The 18,714-nt window shown below is 39.7% G+C and overlaps 2 protein-coding genes across 4 annotated transcripts; both read left to right on the top strand.

Moving 5' to 3' along the window:
* Positions 1 to 666: 666 nt before the first annotated feature.
* ppp1cb (protein phosphatase 1, catalytic subunit, beta isozyme) lies at positions 667 to 12,692 on the top strand. Its single transcript, XM_004082201.4, has 8 exons — positions 667 to 856; positions 5,129 to 5,260; positions 9,223 to 9,453; positions 9,540 to 9,644; positions 9,739 to 9,810; positions 10,010 to 10,161; positions 10,966 to 11,100; positions 11,178 to 12,692. Exons 1-8 carry the CDS (start codon positions 805 to 807, stop codon positions 11,280 to 11,282), a joined length of 984 nt encoding a protein of 327 aa, XP_004082249.1. The 5' UTR covers positions 667 to 804; the 3' UTR covers positions 11,283 to 12,692.
* Positions 12,693 to 13,283: 591 nt separating this feature from the next.
* On the top strand, positions 13,284 to 18,529 carry manea (mannosidase, endo-alpha). 3 transcript variants are annotated; one of them, XM_020713581.3, is made up of 5 exons: positions 13,284 to 13,400; positions 14,198 to 14,820; positions 16,587 to 16,696; positions 16,806 to 16,882; positions 16,964 to 18,529. In XM_020713581.3, exons 2-5 carry the CDS (start codon positions 14,307 to 14,309, stop codon positions 17,595 to 17,597), a joined length of 1,335 nt encoding a protein of 444 aa, XP_020569240.1. In that variant the 5' UTR covers positions 13,284 to 13,400; positions 14,198 to 14,306; the 3' UTR covers positions 17,598 to 18,529. The 3 variants fall into 3 exon arrangements, with proteins under 3 accessions (XP_020569240.1, XP_004082533.1, XP_011488554.1); XM_004082485.5 differs by having other exon boundaries at positions 13,324 to 13,525; XM_011490252.4 differs by lacking the exon at positions 13,284 to 13,400 and adding an exon at positions 13,440 to 13,651.
* Positions 18,530 to 18,714: the final 185 nt, after the last annotated feature.

Below are 18,714 nucleotides of genomic sequence, written 5' to 3'. Positions count from 1 at the left end.
GTGTTCTGCATTCTGATTGGCTAAAAAAGTCACTCCGCTTCTTCTCTACCTGCGCGTCAATAATGTTGCAGTTTAATATGTACACGTACGTAAATCAGCTTTCCAAATTACGTACATGCAAATCATCTTGCAATTTCAAGTTTCTCTAAAACCCATAGAAAAAGAGCGACACCAACTGTCAATCACTATGTTCTTCTCCTGAACAAACACACACAGCTGCACCGCGGGCTTGAGAAGGAGAAAACACTGCAGCTTCTCAGACTGAAGAGCATTGAAATACACCTGAGCCACTATTTGTCCGTTTGTACTTTGTATTTTTTTCATGATCATTTTAAACTTTCTCCCGTTTAATCCAATTCTTCGGGTCGCGGTGGGCGGGGCTAATCTCCGCGATTTGAAGCCTTCTGTTCACATTGATGATTAAAATTATTATTTGACAGTACAGTACAGAAGTTATTTGTTGAAAAAAAAACGTTTTTAAAGTACTTTGATTTGTGAAACAAATGTTTGAGCCTGTAAAATGGTTTGTTCTTTCTTTTCAATGTATAACAGAGTATTTAATTGTATAATAATTGTTAAAAAAATAGAGGTTTCTACTTCACGGATTTTGCCTATCACGGGTTCTTTTTGGAACGTAACCCCCGCGATAAACAAGGGTTTACTGTACTTCACTGGATAAAATACATTTTAAACTCGGTGTATTCATCTTATTTTTGGGGTCATTTCGCTAACTCGTCGAAACAGCGGCACCTAGTGGCCGTTGACGACATTGACCCGGCTGTCCGCTACAGTACCAGTGTGAAGATGGCGGAGGGAGAATTGAACGTTGATAGCCTCATCTCTCGGCTCCTTGAAGGTAACAAGTTTCGCGAATAAGTTGATGTAAAAACCGAGTGAGAAGTTTGTGAGCTTTGTGCTGGATGTAGTACTGACTTGGCGTCGAGGACGGTTGTCCCGGGAAAAAGCCGCTAAATGTTAGCTACTTGGGCTCGTGCCATCTGTTGGTAATGGTGAACGTTAGCTCGGGCTAACGCCACTGCTAGCTGCCTGACCATGTTTATAAACACTGCCAGCAGTGGACGCCTACGCCTTCCGAGTTGCGCATTTGGTGCGGATTTTGTAGGAAATGTTTCATTTAATTGTATGTATGTTCGTAGGGAAGATAGTATCGTGTGTTTTCTGCATTCTGCCCCATATTGAAGCAGTTTTCAGAAGGAGGGGCAGCGACATTTTTAACTACGCGTTCAACATGAATGTATTAAAACGCACTTTCTTTGCACATTTACTCGCATTAACGAAACGTTTGCCATCAACGGGACTTCTTACGTGTTTATTTAATTACGCTCAAATAAATGAAAAACAACTAGAATTTAATTTATCAGTGACCTAAATAAAAAAAATGTTCACTCAAAATTTAGAGAAAAGGTAAAACAAATGTCAAAAAATTATACTGAATATGTTTATCCTGAAAAAAGTCTAGTTCAAGACAAAGTTATAATTACAGGTATGAAACATTTAAAAACATAATGGAAAGAATAATTAAAAGATATTTTCCATTAAACATTTTCCATATTCAAATTCAACTTTATTTAAAATGCTAAAGAGCATCTCAATATGCTTTACATTTAATAAATAGATAATAAAATTAGTATTCATTATAAAAACGTGACAAATATACAAGAAAAAGCAATATAAAAAATCAAATCAAAACATGAAGAAAAAGATGAGTCTTCAGTTTATTTTTAAAGACCTCCACAGTGGGTGAAGCTCTCACATCCATGCTTTGCGTTCTCTCACAATCACACATCGCTTTAGCTTGTTTTAAAGGACAGAGCTTTTGAAGTCGCACATATAAATGGTCTAAAAAGCTCATTTTCAAACCTTAGGAAGGACAGTCATCTGTTCCCCTGTGAAGTGTTGTGAGTCACATCGGACCGCTGTGGCAAATTTTGCTGTCCTTGGCATACTTTCCTCCCACATCCATGACTTTGTGGAAAAGATGCTAAAGACTTTTCATTTTGGGTTACTGCGCAAATATAATTTGATATATAAAGTATAACAAATCAAAAATAATTGTATGAAATGTTTTGCCCTTTAAAAAACACTACTAGTATTATTTTTGATGTTTTTTATCCTGTCCTTACAAACATTTTGGCTGAAGATCAAACATTCAGAAGTCTGCAAATTAGAACTTCTCAGGAAAGTTGATAAATGTGTCAAAATAAATAGAAATAAATTGTAAAGAGCAATGCATACGCATTTTAATTGAACTTTATTAAAAAAGTGAAGTTGCTTTCAAAACCCAGCACATTTCATCATCCAAAGCCCAAGCCAGATCTTACTTTTAAATGATTCTACATAACAAAACTGGTCAAACATTGTGAGTTTTTTTACTGCTTGTTTTTGCTTTAGGTGCTGTTCCTGAAGCTGTCATAAAATGACAAGAAGTTCATGTTTTGTTAGTATTTATTTGCTTGATAAAAATGTTATTTTTTTAGTCAGAAGCGCAAGAAAGAAAAGGATAAAGTGACATGTCAGCCAATATTTTGTTTTTGTTTTTTTCCATTACAGCAAAATGCTAAAAACGACTTCCACCTTAATTACAAACAAACATACTGTTTAAATATGATCAAGGTCTTCATTTGTAATTGTTTCATTTATTTTTTATTAAATTGAATTGCTGCTGCAAAGGCACTTAACCCTTAACCCTTAACATGCTTGTACTTAAAAATGTTTTACTTAATCCTTTTTAGCTTAACTTGGATGTTATTTATATTTACTCAAAGCATTTATTCTGCGTTATTTTGTCCAATTTGTCTAACAGTATTGCATTGTTTTTACATTGTAGCACCACACAGTAGCTTTCTGCTCAAAGAAACCCTGCTTTTATTATTAGATGTACCACAGTTAGATTAAAGTTCTGATTTTAATGTACAGTGATCCCTTGCTATAACACGGTTTACTTTTCACGGTTTCGCTACTTCACGTATTTGCATCGTGAATTGTGTTCTGCCTTCTGATTGGCTAAAAAGTCACTCTGCTTCTTCTCTACCTGTGCGTCAATAAGGTTGCAGTTTAATAATTAAATGTACACGTACGTAAAACAGCTTGTCAAATTTATATTGTGTACGTGCAAATTCTCTTGATGGTGGCATGTCGGTGTATAAGGATGTTTTTTCAAAGAAGAAAAAAGAGCAACAACAACTGCCAATCACTATGTTCTTCTCCCGAACAAACACACCTGCACCGCGGGCTTCAGAAGAAGTAAACACTGCAGAGCGGAGTCAGAATGCAGTGGCTCAGTCTGTAGAGCAGTGAAATACACCTGAGTCACTATTTGTCCCTATGTACTTTGTATATTTTTTAATCATTTAAAATTTCCTCCCGTTTAATCCAATTACTCGGGTCGCGGTGGGCGGGGCTAATCTCCGCAATTTGAAGCCTTCTGTTCACATCAATGATTAAAATTATTATTTGACAGTACAGTTTATTTGTTGAAAAAAAACGTTTTAAAGTACTTTGATTAGTGAAACAAATGCTTGAGCCTGTAAAATGGTTTGCTCTTTCTTTTCAATGTATAATAGAGTATTTAATTGTATAATAATTGTAAAAAAAAAAAATAGAGGTTTCTACTTCACGGATTTTGCCTATCACGGGCTCTTTTTGGAACGTAACCCCCGCGATAAACAAGGGTTTACTGTATTGCATCTACAATGGCAGCTGTAGTTTAGTTCAATTTCTGAAGGCAAGTTTTTACTTTATTTGCTTAATATTTTCTGATAAATTCAAATATTTATTCATGTAAATGTTTGATTGTTATTGTGCTGCAGGATATGTTTTTTTTTTCTTTAAATCAGCTCTGAAAGTTAGTGATCCATTTTCCAATTAAGCATGTAGGACAGAATGTTATTATAAACAGATAGGCACAGTGTTAAGTTCACACAAGCAAAAGTGATTTGGGTTCATTTTTAAAATACACATTTTATTGCTTTATTTCCATCTTTGGCCCCTCAGTGTGTCACAAACGTAACCTAAGAAAGTGCAAACTTTGCAGATTGTCAGTGTAAACAGAAAATGGCTGTGCGTTGAGGCTCGTCCGTGAAAACATGCAGTCCTCGCTCGGTCTCCTCTGATGAGGCCTGCTAAAAAGCCCGACTTTTTTCATTTCAAGCTTCATGCACCCCATGTCATTTTTGGATGAAAGAGATGAAGTCAAAGTGAGCAGCAGATGGAAAACAGACGGACGTTGGTTCTTTCATGCTGAAGAACGCATTTGAAATTCATGTTGTCACATCAGTAGTCAACCACTCACTACAGCACTACTACTGAGTACATAAAAGTGGAAATATAACATTTATCCTTTTTAATCTGCCCTCCCAGAAATACTAAAAGAGCTAAAGAAACTGTCTTTTTCTCGTTAAGATATCTTCCCTTCAAAGGGTCACCAAGCCTTTTAGGCTGAGCAGTGGGCGTCCAGCTGTAAGGAATGTAAAAATAAAGTGCTATGTGTTATATAATGTATGGGCAGATTTTTCAGTTTTGTGTTTTTTTTAATTTAAAATGCACACATCTGTTTGTGTGCAATAGAAATCAAACTTTTGTTAAATTTAAATCTAACCCACTGACCTATTTTTTTAAATGAAATTGTTTCTCTTAAATGGAAAAAAACAACAACAAAATAATGGTTAAATTCTACTTTGAAGTATACTAAATTATAAATACATTTTTCTGTCATTCATCAAGCAGTTCATAATCTAAACTTGTCGTGTTTGTGCCTTCAGCCGCTGACTTGAGGCAGAATTTGCGAGTCTCGCTTTTCTTTTCATCATTTTATAAGTCCGAGCTGCGGCAGAATGCCAAGAAGTAGACTTTAGCTAACATTACAAGGAAGCAGAACTCTACTGCTTAAGATGAATGCGACTCTTATAATGTCAGCAGTGAGTGAATGTTTGACCAAGACTTAGCAGTTATGAAGCTTATGGATCATTACTTCCAGACTTCATCAGCTTAAAGAGTTCTTTAACACAGCTGTGGAAAGTTGTTAGAGACATGCCTCATCCTGATGGGGGTTTCTTATGTTTTTGATTGGCTTATATTAACATTTCCTTTTTTTCTCTGCTGTCTTTAGTGCGAGGATGCCGACCAGGGAAGATCGTCCAGATGACCGAAGCAGAGGTTCGAGGTCTCTGCATCAAATCCAGGGAGATCTTCCTCAGCCAGCCCATTCTGTTGGAGCTGGAGGCCCCCCTGAAGATTTGTGGTTAGTTAACTTGTGCTTACTCTCTTGATTCGACCCATTTTCTTATTTTTATATCTTTCCAGGCCTTGTGATGCACTTTTATTTATTAAAAAATGTGCATTGAAGCACTGGCATGCTGTGAACGGTTGGTTTTCATCTGAGCTTTATATAACTCAACTTTGCAGATGGCTACTTTGTCATAAGAAATCTTCATAATTCAAAAAATTAGTTTGCTTTCTCAGTGGCCCACTAATTGATGCTAGTTCTAAATGCAAAAATATCTAAGCTTTTATTAATGCAGCTCATGCAGAAAAGGTCCATTCTGTCTGTGAATGGTTTGATGCACCAGCACCCCCCCCCCCCCCCCCCCCTCCCTGCAGAATCTGTCATAAAGCCCGGCGTGCACAGCCTGGAGCAGCAGTCCATTTCTTTGATGCAGCTCAAGAGTTTCTTGTTTACTGAGTGGCATAAACTTTCCTGCATTTCTTTATTATGTATGTGGTACTCTGCAGTGCAGGTGTTCATGTATGTACAGATTTCTGCCTTAAAACAAACTTTGAAGACTGCATGCACGTGTGTTTTCTTTCTACACACAGCCTAAAAACTGATGGTGTCTGCATTTTTTTCTGCACACTTCAGCATCAGCTAGTTGATGCACAATTCTGTAATGAAAAATAGTATTTTGACCAAATCCTGCTGTTTTATTTTTATTTTTTCCAGAGAACAGGCTGTCGAAGGAGTGATGCATGTCTCACTTTGCTTTAATTAGCACGAGTTCCTGAATCTGTGCCTCCTTTAAATGTGACTTTGAGGCAGCCTGCATGACAGCAGCATTCATCTGTGCTTCGAGTCATTTTAATTATCGCACTTCATGCAGTGACTGACACAGCCGTGTTCAGTTTAAGCCTTAGTCACATGCTCCCGTACGGGAAGGGGCTGCTGCAGACTTTTTGGTTGTCCAGGCCTGGAGAGGGTCATAGAGCGGAGTGGCCGCGCTCTTAGAGGAACACAGGAGTATCTTTCAGTTCCCCTGAGGCTGGGCGGCCAACTCAAGGGACGTCATAAAAACGGAACGTACCATAATCGTGTGTGTGGCAAGTATTGATGTAAGTTGTGCGCTCTTATGACACACGGATGGTGCTGTCGTACCGGGCCCTCACATGACTGTGATGTTTCCTGTAGCCCGCCTGTTTGCGCCATACAGGTTTGCCCATGTTTCACCCTCAGCCAACCCGTATCCACCCATAAGGGCAGTTGTGACTAAGGCCTTATGAGGAGAATGAGTTTCGTGAACACATCTCTGAGGTTTGTGGTTGTTTGAAAAGTAAAACAAAAGTTTGGGTTTTTTGTATCGCATTCGAAATCAAAACCTTTTTCATAGTTCAAATGGTAAACTCCACTGCTTGGTTTTAAAGGCGTAATTAAGATTCTGTTTTCTAGGCTGCAAAGTCTATTGACCGTGTGGCACACGTGCCTCCGGCACAAACACACACCACCCTGTGAGATGCCGTTATTCGACTCTGAGAAAATAATTGTTCCCGGCCTCCTTTTGTTGCTGAACTTCTGACCTGTCTGATCAGGTGACTTTACCTCACTGAAGCCAGGCTTTCTGAGGACTAAATTTAAAGCCAAAGCGGTGCACGCCTTTAATTATTGACCAACCCCACAAGGGTTCAGTTTGGAGCTAACGCTCTAACGTGTTAACCTAAATACCTCAGGTGTACTGCAGCTGATTATCACCTCATGTTTTCAACGGTTTAAGTGGATGCAATTGTATTAACAATATTGGAATGTTGTCTTTACAGTGACATGCGTCTCTGGTCTTCATTTGTGCAATATCCTGCAATATCATACGATTAAAAAACACACAATCTTTTATTAAATCAGAACAGTCCGATTGCAAAGGTAACACTTTTTGATCCGTTTGTGTATAAATTCTCAACACAACCCGCCTTTGGAAGAATTTCTTAATAAATCTGCTATCAAAGTCAAATGCGGCCCCCACTGACTGATCCCTATTAAATTCTATTGTGTCCAAAGGTCGGCTTTATTCTCTGTTAATGACTGTTTTTCTGACTTTATGAGCTACCTCAAATCAATAAACTAGTTAAAATGATTAATGGTAATAACAGCTGTGGAGTATAGTTGTGCACAGAAGTTAATGCCAAACCGCAAAAAAGGTGTCATGGTCATCTCTTAGAGCCGGGTGAGGTGAAAAGCCATTTTTTGAACGTTTCGGGATGCTTGCTTGATGTTTAAATAATTTGTTGTTTTACTGTGGACTCCAGAAAGAGGCCATTGAGTTGACATGAAAACAACAGGAAGGAAAAAAGAGCCACCGATCATTTCTAAAAATGAAAATATATTTGACCCCTGACAAAGCTGCACATGGTGCGGTTTTTGGTTGTTGTGTTTGAAAAATGTTTGCGTAGTAGAATAGAAAAATGTCATTCTGACTTCAGCTACGCTCACAAACCTTCATCTGTGCTGCAGCTTCAGGGTTTTGTGGCACAGAATGTTGATCTTAACCTTTAAATAGAAAAAGAATGATACTAATCAGGTTTATGATTTACGTTTGCAGCAGGTTTATTTCTGCAGCTGCTCGGCTAAACGGCTCATTTCTTTGGTGTAACTTGTATTTCATGCCTTCTCGTGCTGCCTTTAAAATAGCACGGCGCGTATACTTTTTGGTCAGGACAAAGCCGCTCATTACTGCCCTGTTCTCTCATCATCTGTGGCTGTAGCACAAATTAGAGCATCTCTTAAAGTGGTGCAAGTGGATATAAAAGGCAGTGGCGATGAGCCTCCACTGTGCTGCTGGTGGGAGCAACTGCAGCTATTCAGTCCCTGACTGATGTCAAAGATAGACGAGGCCGACCCCGAATCCTGAGGGAGCTGCTCACGTTGATTTGGCGGGGTTTGTGTGTGAGTGGATTACATTGTGTGTGTGTGTGTTCTTTATCTTTGTTATTAACCTGGATTATGGGCATTTAGCTCAGTCTTGTCATGCTGCCGCAGAGCGAATGACGTGTGGAGATTCTCTTTGTGTGTGATTCCTCTGCTTGATGAAAGAAGATGATATGGCTGGGCATTATTTGCTTGGAAGCGGTCACCTGTGTGGTTGTCCATTAATGACAGTTGGGATGGTTTTTAATGATTTCTCTGTACACGTCGTCATCAGACTGGAGCAGTGTTGTAAAATCGTTCCGAGTGGTCTTTTAGTCAGGATTAGGATATTTTTGAGGCAAGATCGAAAAATCTGTGTCCTTTTCCAGGACAGTTTCTGCAGAACGGCTGTAGTTCATCAGATATTCGCCTGTGAGTTATGGGTGGGACTGTTGGCGTGGAGTAAGCCCACCCCCATTTCCCGTCACCCATTTGTTTACATGCTCTCCTGCTAGCTTACAGCCCCTCACAACTCCAGCCTAACATTAGCGGTGCAGCAACAATGGTGAGCAATATTGGAGCTATCCAGTCGGACATTTTTGAGCCAGATGCCACACCAAAAGCATGTTTATCTGCAAGGGGGTGCATCAGAATGAAGCAGAGGAGGGAGCTTGTGGCTGGCATGTATGAAGAAAATGACGTTTTTCTTTTTTTATATTGTTGTGAATCAGAAGCAGCTGAAAACAATGCAGTTTGAACAAAAAGGTATTTGTGACAGAAATATAGTAGGTGGGCCACAAGATCCATACTCCAAGCTATCAGAAACGGGGAGACCGAAAGGAAAAGAAAGGGGGGCGGAGTTGCTCTGAACTCAGAGGCGATTTTCCAATGAACTACTGCCGCTCTGCAGAAACTATGACCTAGAAAATGACACAGGTTTTCTGATTTTGTTAGATTTTTGTTAGACGGCATAATGCTAATTAAGAGACTAGGAACGCTTTTGCAATAGATGGTCAAAGTGGTCTTCAAACACTCGTCTCTAACCTTAAATTCCTGTGAGTTAGCTCATCGATTGCTGAATTCTCCTTCCTCTTCAGGTGATATTCATGGGCAGTACACAGACCTGCTGAGGCTGTTCGAGTACGGCGGCTTCCCACCAGAGGCAAACTATCTTTTCCTGGGGGACTATGTGGATAGAGGGAAGCAGTCCCTGGAAACCATCTGCCTTCTGCTGGCCTACAAAATCAAATACCCAGAAAACTTTTTCCTGCTTAGGGGCAACCACGAGTGCGCTTCCATCAACCGCATTTATGGCTTTTATGACGAGTGTGAGTAGACATGAAGTCACGTATCAGAGCAAACAGTCCCAGAGTTTCCGTCTGAGACTGAAACCAAATGTTTTCCGGATTTCCAGGCAAGCGCAGGTTCAACATCAAACTGTGGAAGACCTTCACCGACTGCTTTAACTGCCTCCCCATTGCTGCTATCATCGACGAGAAGATCTTCTGCTGCCATGGAGGTGAGGAGCCGACGCTCCGTCTGACGCTGCTGCATGCTGGTGTTTAAAGCAGCATTTCTGTTTCAGCTGTCAGACATAATCTGTGTTGTTTCAGGGCTTTCACCTGATTTACAGTCCATGGAGCAAATCCGCAGGATCATGAGGCCCACAGATGTACCTGACACAGGTACTGTTGGAGCCGGCGTGTATGTAGATGACATGCTTGTTCTTAATCCGGAACAAATCCACTTCCTCTGGATCTGTCCCAGGATTTATGTTTGGAAGAAGAAAAAAAACGCTCACGAGGAATTACTGCATTTGCTCGTCTGTATATTTTTAACTTGTTTTTAATGATCCTGATCGGTCCTTTACTGTGTTTCTATCAGGCCTGCTCTGTGACTTGTTATGGTCAGATCCAGATAAGGATGTGCAAGGCTGGGGAGAGAATGACCGCGGGGTGTCCTTCACCTTTGGGGCAGACGTGGTTAGCAAGTTCCTGAACCGCCATGACCTGGACCTCATCTGCAGAGCACACCAGGTAACTGAGAGTAGAACGACTCCCCAAATTATCTTTGTGATTTCAAAGCATCACAGAGACCCTTTTACTTCCTGCTTCTCCTTTCATCACAACCTAATAAGGACTACAGTTGTTATAGACCCACTCAGATGAAAATAGTTTTTAGTGTTTTTAACATGTTCTTGTGGCATTTCTCTGATGATAAAGGACACGCATCGAGAAAATTAAGCTCAAAATTGCATTTCTAAGTATTTCTTTATTCAAATAGTTGAGAATCGGGAGTAAATGAAAAAATGCGTTTGAGAAACATTGTATTTGTAATGTAAAAAATACACTGGGCAGGTCACAAGCTCCATTCTGACGGATTTAAATACCATCAAAAACCAAATCTCATTTAAAAATATTATTGGAGGCCACAACATGAAGGTATTTATAGAGATTTTTTGTTTTTGTTCTTTTATATTTTTCATTTTGAAGCAGAAACAGGTCAGGTTAGTTTTCTGCAGTCTTTAAAAAAAACAGATTGATCTAAAATTGTATAAACCTACAAATCAAAAGCCTCCAGCCTGGTTTAATAGAAGTTGACAGATGGGTGATGGGAAGTGAGGGCGGACCCACCCACAGAAACTGTCTTAACAGGCGACGCGGGTTTGCTGATTTTGGTTAGAAACCGCAAAATCCTATTTAAAGAAGGATCAGAGTGGGACTTTCAATTGGCCACGAATATATGATCTTTGTGTTGGGCATGTGATTCAGATGTAGGGGGTTCTGTTTCAGGAATCGATAGCTGAAGGTCTGAAAGCCGCGTCTCGTTCCTTCCAACAGGTTGTGGAGGACGGATATGAGTTCTTTGCCAAACGCCAACTGGTTACGCTCTTTTCTGCTCCAAACTACTGCGGGGAGTTTGACAATGCAGGCGGCATGATGAGCGTAGACGAATCCCTCATGTGCTCCTTCCAGGTACAGTCCAGGACCGCTGGTAGGCGGGAACGCGCCGCACTGCAGTTCCTCACTTGTTGTCTCCTTGTGTTTTTAAGATTTTGAAGCCCTCAGAGAAGAAGGCCAAGTACCAGTACGGCGGGGTCAATTCTGGTCGGCCCGTCACCCCGCCCCGCACCGCCCAAGCCCCAAAGAAGAGGTGAACGCACAGCGGTGTCCCTCCCCCGTCATCTCCTCTACTCCCCGGTCTGCCTTCAAGGGCGAACCCTGTAAACACCCGCTGTAGAGTGAAGATATGGGGCTTATCTCATTTCCCAAATCTTTCTCGTGCCGCCCCACTCACCACGTTCAACTCCACTGACAGCTTTTTTCTTAATGTGTACGTGTACATAAATTTGCTGTGACCAATCTTTCTTTTTTCTTTTTGCTTGTTTGTTGGAATTTTTGATATTATTAATGAATAATCTTCTGGGTGGTTTTACTTCTAATACTGTTTGGGAGTTTCTGAGGTTCTGTGTTGTGTCAGGAAATGCCTTCCAGGAAATCTTTCTCCGTTTGTCACAGAAATTAAATAAAGATTATTCAGTTCTGCCTTGACCTGTCAGAAAAAGACTTTAAAAAAAAAGGACCAGAATGTCAGTGTAGCTCCAAGTACCACAGACAGTAACAACCTTTTTAGTATCTTGTATTCAATGAGCATGGGATAGTATAGTTAAAGATATATATTTAAAAACTGATGAAGTGGACCGTGGGATTATTTGCAGAGAATGTAAAAGGTGAAATCTGCTGGTCGTGGGCATGAAACGGCCGGACACGGCGTCCTCCGGGCATCGATTCCTGCCCGCTATCCCCCCCGGTGCCTCAACTCCCACACAAAAAAAGAAACGCGGCTGCTGTCCAGACAAAGCTGGAATTAACCTTTTACCAGATCTGTTTAATAAATCGAGAGAATTTCTCCTCCAGAGCCAAATAATCCTCTTGTTCTGCTGTGACTAAATGAGTTTCTCTTTCATTTGAATAACACACCTTTCAGAACTTTGAATATTCAGAAATGTTTCACTGCGATTTTGTGAGCTGACGTTTGCTTTTGGGATTGTTGTCGTTAAAAGCCTGCTTTCTGCTCGTATAATCCAATCTGTGGTGGTGCAGGCTGTGAGAAGTGGCTGATGTGGGAGTGGGTGGAAGTCTGTGGCAGTTCCAGCATTGCTTTGTGATTGTAACGCCACCTGGTGTACGAATATGTCACTACAGCGCAGGCTAACGTGCGTCCCATGTTGTATATTTCCAGATAGGTCACGACATTGCCAGTATTAAATGTGTAATTTACTGTTATGAAGTAACAGTTGCGCACACACCAGCTCTGACTCTGGTTTGTGGTTCAGCTTCAGTCTTCTACACATAAGTTGAAATGTAATGGATTAAAAACAAAAGTTGCCTCTTTTCTTTTTTGCTTTAGTTGTATTTTTATTTTCTTCATTCATATTGTTTATCTTCAGTTTTTCTTAATTTATTTCTTTGATGGTAAGAAAACAAAAGTGTTACCAAAAGCCGTTTTGCAATTTATACAAGTTTGTTTCAAAGTCTATACATTCAATAAAATGGATGGAATCAAACAGCAGTGGATTATTTTCTTTTTTTTTAACCACATTTACTAACGTTAAGAACACATTACCTTGAAATCAAGTCAATGCTGTTTTTACTTTATAATTTATAAGGGGTGGGAATCAGGTTAGTTTCTCAAGTACTAAAATCTTACAACCCCTGATTTCATAAAAAGTATATTTGCTTAAGTGATCATAAATTTGAATCTGTAACCATTATTTTTTTAGTAAATTTAATAGTAAATTTTCAAATTAACTATTTTTCAAAAAATGATTGGCTTATTATGGTTGACTAGGATTTTTAAACATTTTTTTAAAGCAAAATATAAATATTACATTAATCTGACTCATCAAGCTTGGAAAAGTCCATTTAATATACAAGTTTTAATCTTTTTCGCATGCAGTTTCAAGATGTTTCTTTTCTCACTTGCAATTCTGCATTAGCTATAAACTATGTTACATCTTACCAAAGTCATAAAAAATTATAACCATGGTATTGCTTGATTAATATGAGCACAATGAATTGGCAAGTAATTTACACATTAAAAAAAATAATTTTCTCATGTAATACACCCTCCAAACGCACGGGGGCAACGTTGGTCTGTCTGATTCAGATAAAGCCGCACTGCAGCGGTTTGTCATTGGAGAGGACGTTGCGCGTGACATCAGATTCCTATAGTGAATGGGTGGAGCGCGTGCACCGGGACGTGAGAGTCCAAGGTGTCTACAGATCTACGATATTTCCTAGCTCTTTTACCAAACCAGAAGTGCAGGTTGTTTTGACATCCGGTGCATCACATGAAGCTAAATTAATGTGCGAGGAGTGCTCTGAACCTTTAAACAGGGTGTGTTAAACTTTCCAAGTCATACTGATATATAGTCGACCTAAATGTTCGAGTATATGTGGATTGAAGGGAAATGCCAGTCTTGTCAGGACTGACTGCTGCTGACAAGTCTGAAGTTCGCTGCAGGTAGAGCTGTGGAACAACATCAAGCTAAAATGATGTCATGGTGTTTCAAAGGGCATCCTGTTTTCTGCAGTTTCATTTTTGTCTTGCACGCTGTTACTCAGCCTTTTTTAAAAATTACATGCAAATAATAAAGGGACAACAAATGAACCAAATGTGTAGCATGAAGATATGTTGTTTTAACGTCAAATGTAGAAAATAGTTTACAAATAAAACCTAAATACAAGGTTTGAACCAGAATGGTGACATGGATGCTGGTGGTGCAGCTGAAAACCATTGAATCGATTGTTTTCTGACCACAACATTAGCTTTCTTCACAATTCAAGAACATTTTTGTCTTGTTTAAAACATATTGAGAATATAGTAAATATATTTAAATTGTGAAATAAGGAATGAAGAAATGAAAAAACTACTTTGTTTTAAGCTTTTTGCAAAGATAACTCTCTAAGAAATTACAGAAAAGGCTGATTATAGGTAAATAATGAACCAGCAGCAGCATTACAGTTACCTCTGGTTTAACTTTTATATTGTTTGTTTCCTTTCCTCCAGGTTTTAGCAAAAGATTGAAGACCACACTTGACTGTCATCGTGTGCAACGTCAGTCTCTTACTGCTGTGCCAACAATGAACTATGGAGAGCCACTGCCAGTGAGTGAAGAATGGCGAGGTTAAGGCGCAAATCTTTCATCACGTTGATCGCTTTAGTGCTGCTGCTACTCGTCGTCGTATTGATCCTAAAGACGCTCACACCTGAGGATTCTCCTTCCAGCGACTCAGGAGGCATTGAGCTGTTTAAAGAAAGAAAGAACCATCCGGAGATGCAAGAAGACAAAAACGACAAACAGGACCAGACCAAAATCATTCACCCGGCTCTGATAGAAAAGGACCCAGAACTAGAAAGCATTCTCCGAAAGCTCCCTCCTCCAAATTACTATCTCCACGCTTTCTACTATATATGGTTCGGAAACCCAAAGTTTGATGGGAAATACATCCACTGGGACCATCTGCAGCTGCCGCACTGGGACTCCAAAGTGGCTCAAGGATTTCCACAAGGAAGACACAGCCCACCTGATGACATTGGCTCCAACTTCTACCCCTCTTTAGGGGCTTACAGTTCCAAGGACCCCTCTGTTTTACAAGCTCATATGCAGCAGCTGCGTACAGCAGCTATTGGTAAGTCTAGGGTTCATTTAAATGTAAGCACAAGCAATGAATCAAATCATTTATTGTCTAACCCTTTCAAGACTCAGTATCCAAAATCCGTTTGTTCTTTTAGTTTGTTTACATATAAATTTCAGGTCCGTGTGCCATTTTGGTATTTCAAGTTTCCTTTCAAAAATAAAACAAAAACTATCCTCTTAAATTATTTTCAATTTATAAAAATTTTCTTGGTTATGTTTTGCCTGTCATGACAAACGAGACTGAAGAATTCAGAAGAAGAAATCTCATTGACCAAATTTCTTTGAACGGGAAATTTTTCCCCGTAACCATGGCGACCAACCTGAAGCTGGGTAACGCAGCTCTCAGCACTTGTGGTTGGCGTTTGGATGAATCATTGCAACGGCTTTGGAAACACACTCAGACATGAAGTTATAGATGACATTGCCTTAATTTAAAAAAACAAGCGCAAAAAGCATAAATGGTATCTTTTATTGCTGATGCTACGTTGAAAGATTATTTTATAAACCCTTAAATTTCCCTTTTAAACAAATAAATTAACAAGTTATAGGCAGAAAGAAAATATATTTTAATTTTTGTTTGTTTAAGAACCCAACTTTGCTTTCATTTCTTTTATCTCTGTTAAAAGGAAACTTGAAATCCTAAAATGTACCAAATAGTTTCAATTAGCAAAAAAAAAAAATGTTTATATTAAAACTGCAAATAATGTAAAGGGAGTAAAATCTAAAACTAAAGAAAATTAGAAAAAACAAGAAAAGGAAATAAAAATAAATTGAAGATGGGTTTAAAAAGAGACACCAATTAGTTCAGGTTTTGGGTAGCAATCGTTTAAGAAGGAGATGACAATTCTGTTTGAAGCTGACAGACATTTGCATATGGACAGCTTTGCTGTTTGATTTTTTTTTTCTTTTTAAATAATGAGTATTTGCTGCCAAATGAGCCACAAATGCTGGAGCCCCCGAGCGATGACAGTCATGTGACTCTCAGTGGCAGCTGCACTGTGAGAAACTCTGGCATTCAGAATGACGATGGCTGATTTCACTACTTTAAGCTGCAAAGTGATTGTTTTGTTTTGTTTTCATTTGGACAGTAGATGCAGGGTCTCATCCTTTCCTGGCCATGTGTGGATGTAAGACGAGTCATTTGTTACAAGCTGAAAGTTGTCACATGTCATGGCTTCACAGTGATCTAAGGCTTTCAGTGTGAGCCAAAGATGCTTTATTTGAAAGGGCAGAGTGAAAAGCTCTGAGGTTTCAAAGAAAATGAGGTCAGAAGGTTGACCTCTTGTTCTGCACACACGCCTCAGGTGACATTCTCCAAATTCATCCTGTTCATCTCCTTCCATCCCTGATAAATGTCGTTTTTGGCTCTTCTGTTCTTTGATTTTGCTATATGTTGATGAATTAAGTTACACATATTGTTAAAATATTACTTGCCTCTTAACCCTTGTGCTATCCTAGGCACTTTAAAATTAGGAGTTGGGTCATCTAGACCCACTAGACAGTGCTCTGAACCTTTTTTCTTCAATGATCTGTGATCTTCACTGGTGTCCATGGATTACAATCTTTCCACCTTCATCCACCTTTGTCATGGTAGGGAGGACACGTCAATGTAAGGGTGGGGTCATCTAAGATAGCACAAGGGTTACATGGAACAAATCCTTCATATCAAGGCGTGGAAACCTGAATGTTGTTTCTTAAATGGCGTATCTCTTGGAATTGTTGTTTGTGGGTTTGTCACCCATGTTTTCTTCTTCTTAGGTGTCATTGCTGTTTCCTGGTATCCTCCTGACTTGAAAGATGACAACGGGGAGGCGTTGGATGACATTGTGCCATTGTTGTTGGAGGTGGCTCATAAATATCACATTAAGGTCCGTTTGAGGATCAGCAGCAGGTTTCCAGGAAGCTTGTTTTTGTTTGTAATGAGTTTAAAAAAGCGAGGAGAGAACAATGTCTTACATTCCGTTTATGCACTGACAGGTCGCTTTTCACATAGAGCCGTACAAAGGGAGAGATGAGGTCAACATGTACACAAACATCAAATACATCATTGACAAGTAGGCATTGCTGTCATTTTCCTACAAATGCATTGGATTGTCCCAGTTTCAAGGCTCTCCTCTTCAATCTTTTGTTCTCAGGTATGGAGAGCATCCGGCATTTTTCAAGTATCAAACAAACAACGGTAAACTTCTTCCACTTTTTTATGTGTACGACTCGTATCTGCTGAACTCCGAGCAGTGGGCTAAACTGCTGAAACACACCGAGAGCCGCAGCATCAGGGACACCCCGTACGATGCCATCTTCATAGCCCTGCTCGTGGAGGAGAAACACAAGAGGGACATCCTCACTGCCGGCTTCGACGGCCTCTACACCTACTTTGCCACCAACGGATTTTCTTACGGCTCCACTCAGAGGAACTGGGGCTCCATTAAGTCATTCTGCGAAGATAACAACCTGATTTTCATCCCAAGTGTGGGACCGGGCTACATTGACACAAGCATTCGACCGTGGAACTTTCAGAACACTCGAAACCGCATTAACGGCAAATACTACGAGACGTCGCTGAGCGCCGCCTTAGAAGCCAGGCCGGATTTCCTCTCCATAACATCCTTTAACGAATGGCACGAGGGGACGCAGATTGAAACGGCGGTCCCTAAAAAGGGCCAAGTGCTGTATCTGGACTATTTGCCCAACAGACCCACTATCTACCTGGAGATAACCCGAAAGTGGGCAGCAATATTTGGCAGCGAGCGCAGAAAATGGCAGGAGTGAGCACAGCAGTCCTTCAGTCGTTTTTTTTTTTTTTCTCCTGCAGATTCTGCAATAATGAATCAGTTTATGAGAAAAGCCAATGGTGCAGATAATATAACCTCACTTTGGTTGTAGTTTTTCTGTTTCAGTACTTGGATGAATTCTTGTTTACATATATCTCACCAAATTTAATCTTTCCCACATAACTGGCATGTTTTGTGTTGCAAAAAACTGCAAAAATCTGTTGCTGATGCAGATCTGTGGACATGAAGATAAAGCATCTCGAGGCGTCTGCAGAATGTCCGGAAATAAGAATATGTTCACTTCTAGTTAGGAATCCAAAAATGTGTGTTTTCTGCACAATCGTCCGTCTTTCTCTCAGTCCGTGTGTCGTCACGGAGAGTGTGCACGACCACATATCTGGCTTCATGATGGACTTTATTCCTGATGTGTGAGAACCGGAAAATTTGACTCTAAAATAAATTATCTTTAAGCATAAGAGTCACTATTTGATCAAATTTGAAGTAAATAAAATGTCTTGGCATTTCATATTTTATGTTCAAGTGTGCAAGCTAAGTAGCAGAGGATGTTGAGCACAAAAGACATGGAAGAAACCTTCTGAGAGGCCAATTTGAGAAGGAGAGGATGCGCTCAGCAGCACCCAATCTCTTGGTTTATATTGCAAGTCATCTATGCATCTGTCAGCCATAAAGAGTTTTAAGAAAGTGAGACTAAGTGGTCCAAATGTAGATCCTGATTACAAATAGAAGGTTGATACCTGCTGGAAGCTGCAGAAAAGCAGATAAAGTATTCTGGAAATACTGGCATTTATGCAGTTTTACACAAAGGAGACCACAAAGGATGTAACTGTTCATTTAATGAAGGACCAGAATGTGCTTATTTCATGGAAGAAGACAGAAAAAATAAATAAAACCAGCTCCAAATGTTAAAAATGCATTCGTCTTTTTTTTTTTTATCCATGAGCCACTGACTGATTTTGTTTTCTGCGATGTGTGTCACCACCAAGCGCACAGTTCATAAACTATAGCGACTTTAAGAAATGGTTTACGGTCGAAAAAAGTTTAAATGCAGCAACATGGACCATATATTATCATGAAAGACTGTGAATGACTAAAAA

Source organism: Oryzias latipes, chromosome 22 (assembly GCF_053564925.1).
Source record: "Oryzias latipes strain Hd-rR chromosome 22, Olatipes_Hd-rR_3.1".
NCBI classification, from domain to species: domain Eukaryota; kingdom Metazoa; phylum Chordata; class Actinopteri; order Beloniformes; family Adrianichthyidae; genus Oryzias; species Oryzias latipes.
This window is presented reverse-complemented; position numbering and strand designations above follow the sequence as displayed.

What these genes read in the sequence shown, in the direction of transcription:
- ppp1cb (XM_004082201.4), top strand. Translation starts at nt 805, where the DNA reads ATGGCGGAGGGAGAATTGAACGTTGATAGCCTCATCTCTCGGCTCCTT. An exon ending in CATCTCTCGGCTCCTTGAAG is followed by an intron (nt 857 to 5,128) that starts GTAACAAGTTTC and finishes TGCTGTCTTTAG; the next exon opens with TGCGAGGATGCCGACCAGGG. An exon ending in TTATGGCTTTTATGACGAGT is followed by an intron (nt 9,454 to 9,539) that starts GTGAGTAGACAT and finishes CCGGATTTCCAG; the next exon opens with GCAAGCGCAGGTTCAACATC.
- manea (XM_020713581.3), top strand. Translation starts at nt 14,307, where the DNA reads ATGGCGAGGTTAAGGCGCAAATCTTTCATCACGTTGATCGCTTTAGTG. An exon ending in GCTGCGTACAGCAGCTATTG is followed by an intron (nt 14,821 to 16,586) that starts GTAAGTCTAGGG and finishes TCTTCTTCTTAG; the next exon opens with GTGTCATTGCTGTTTCCTGG. An exon ending in CTCATAAATATCACATTAAG is followed by an intron (nt 16,697 to 16,805) that starts GTCCGTTTGAGG and finishes ATGCACTGACAG; the next exon opens with GTCGCTTTTCACATAGAGCC.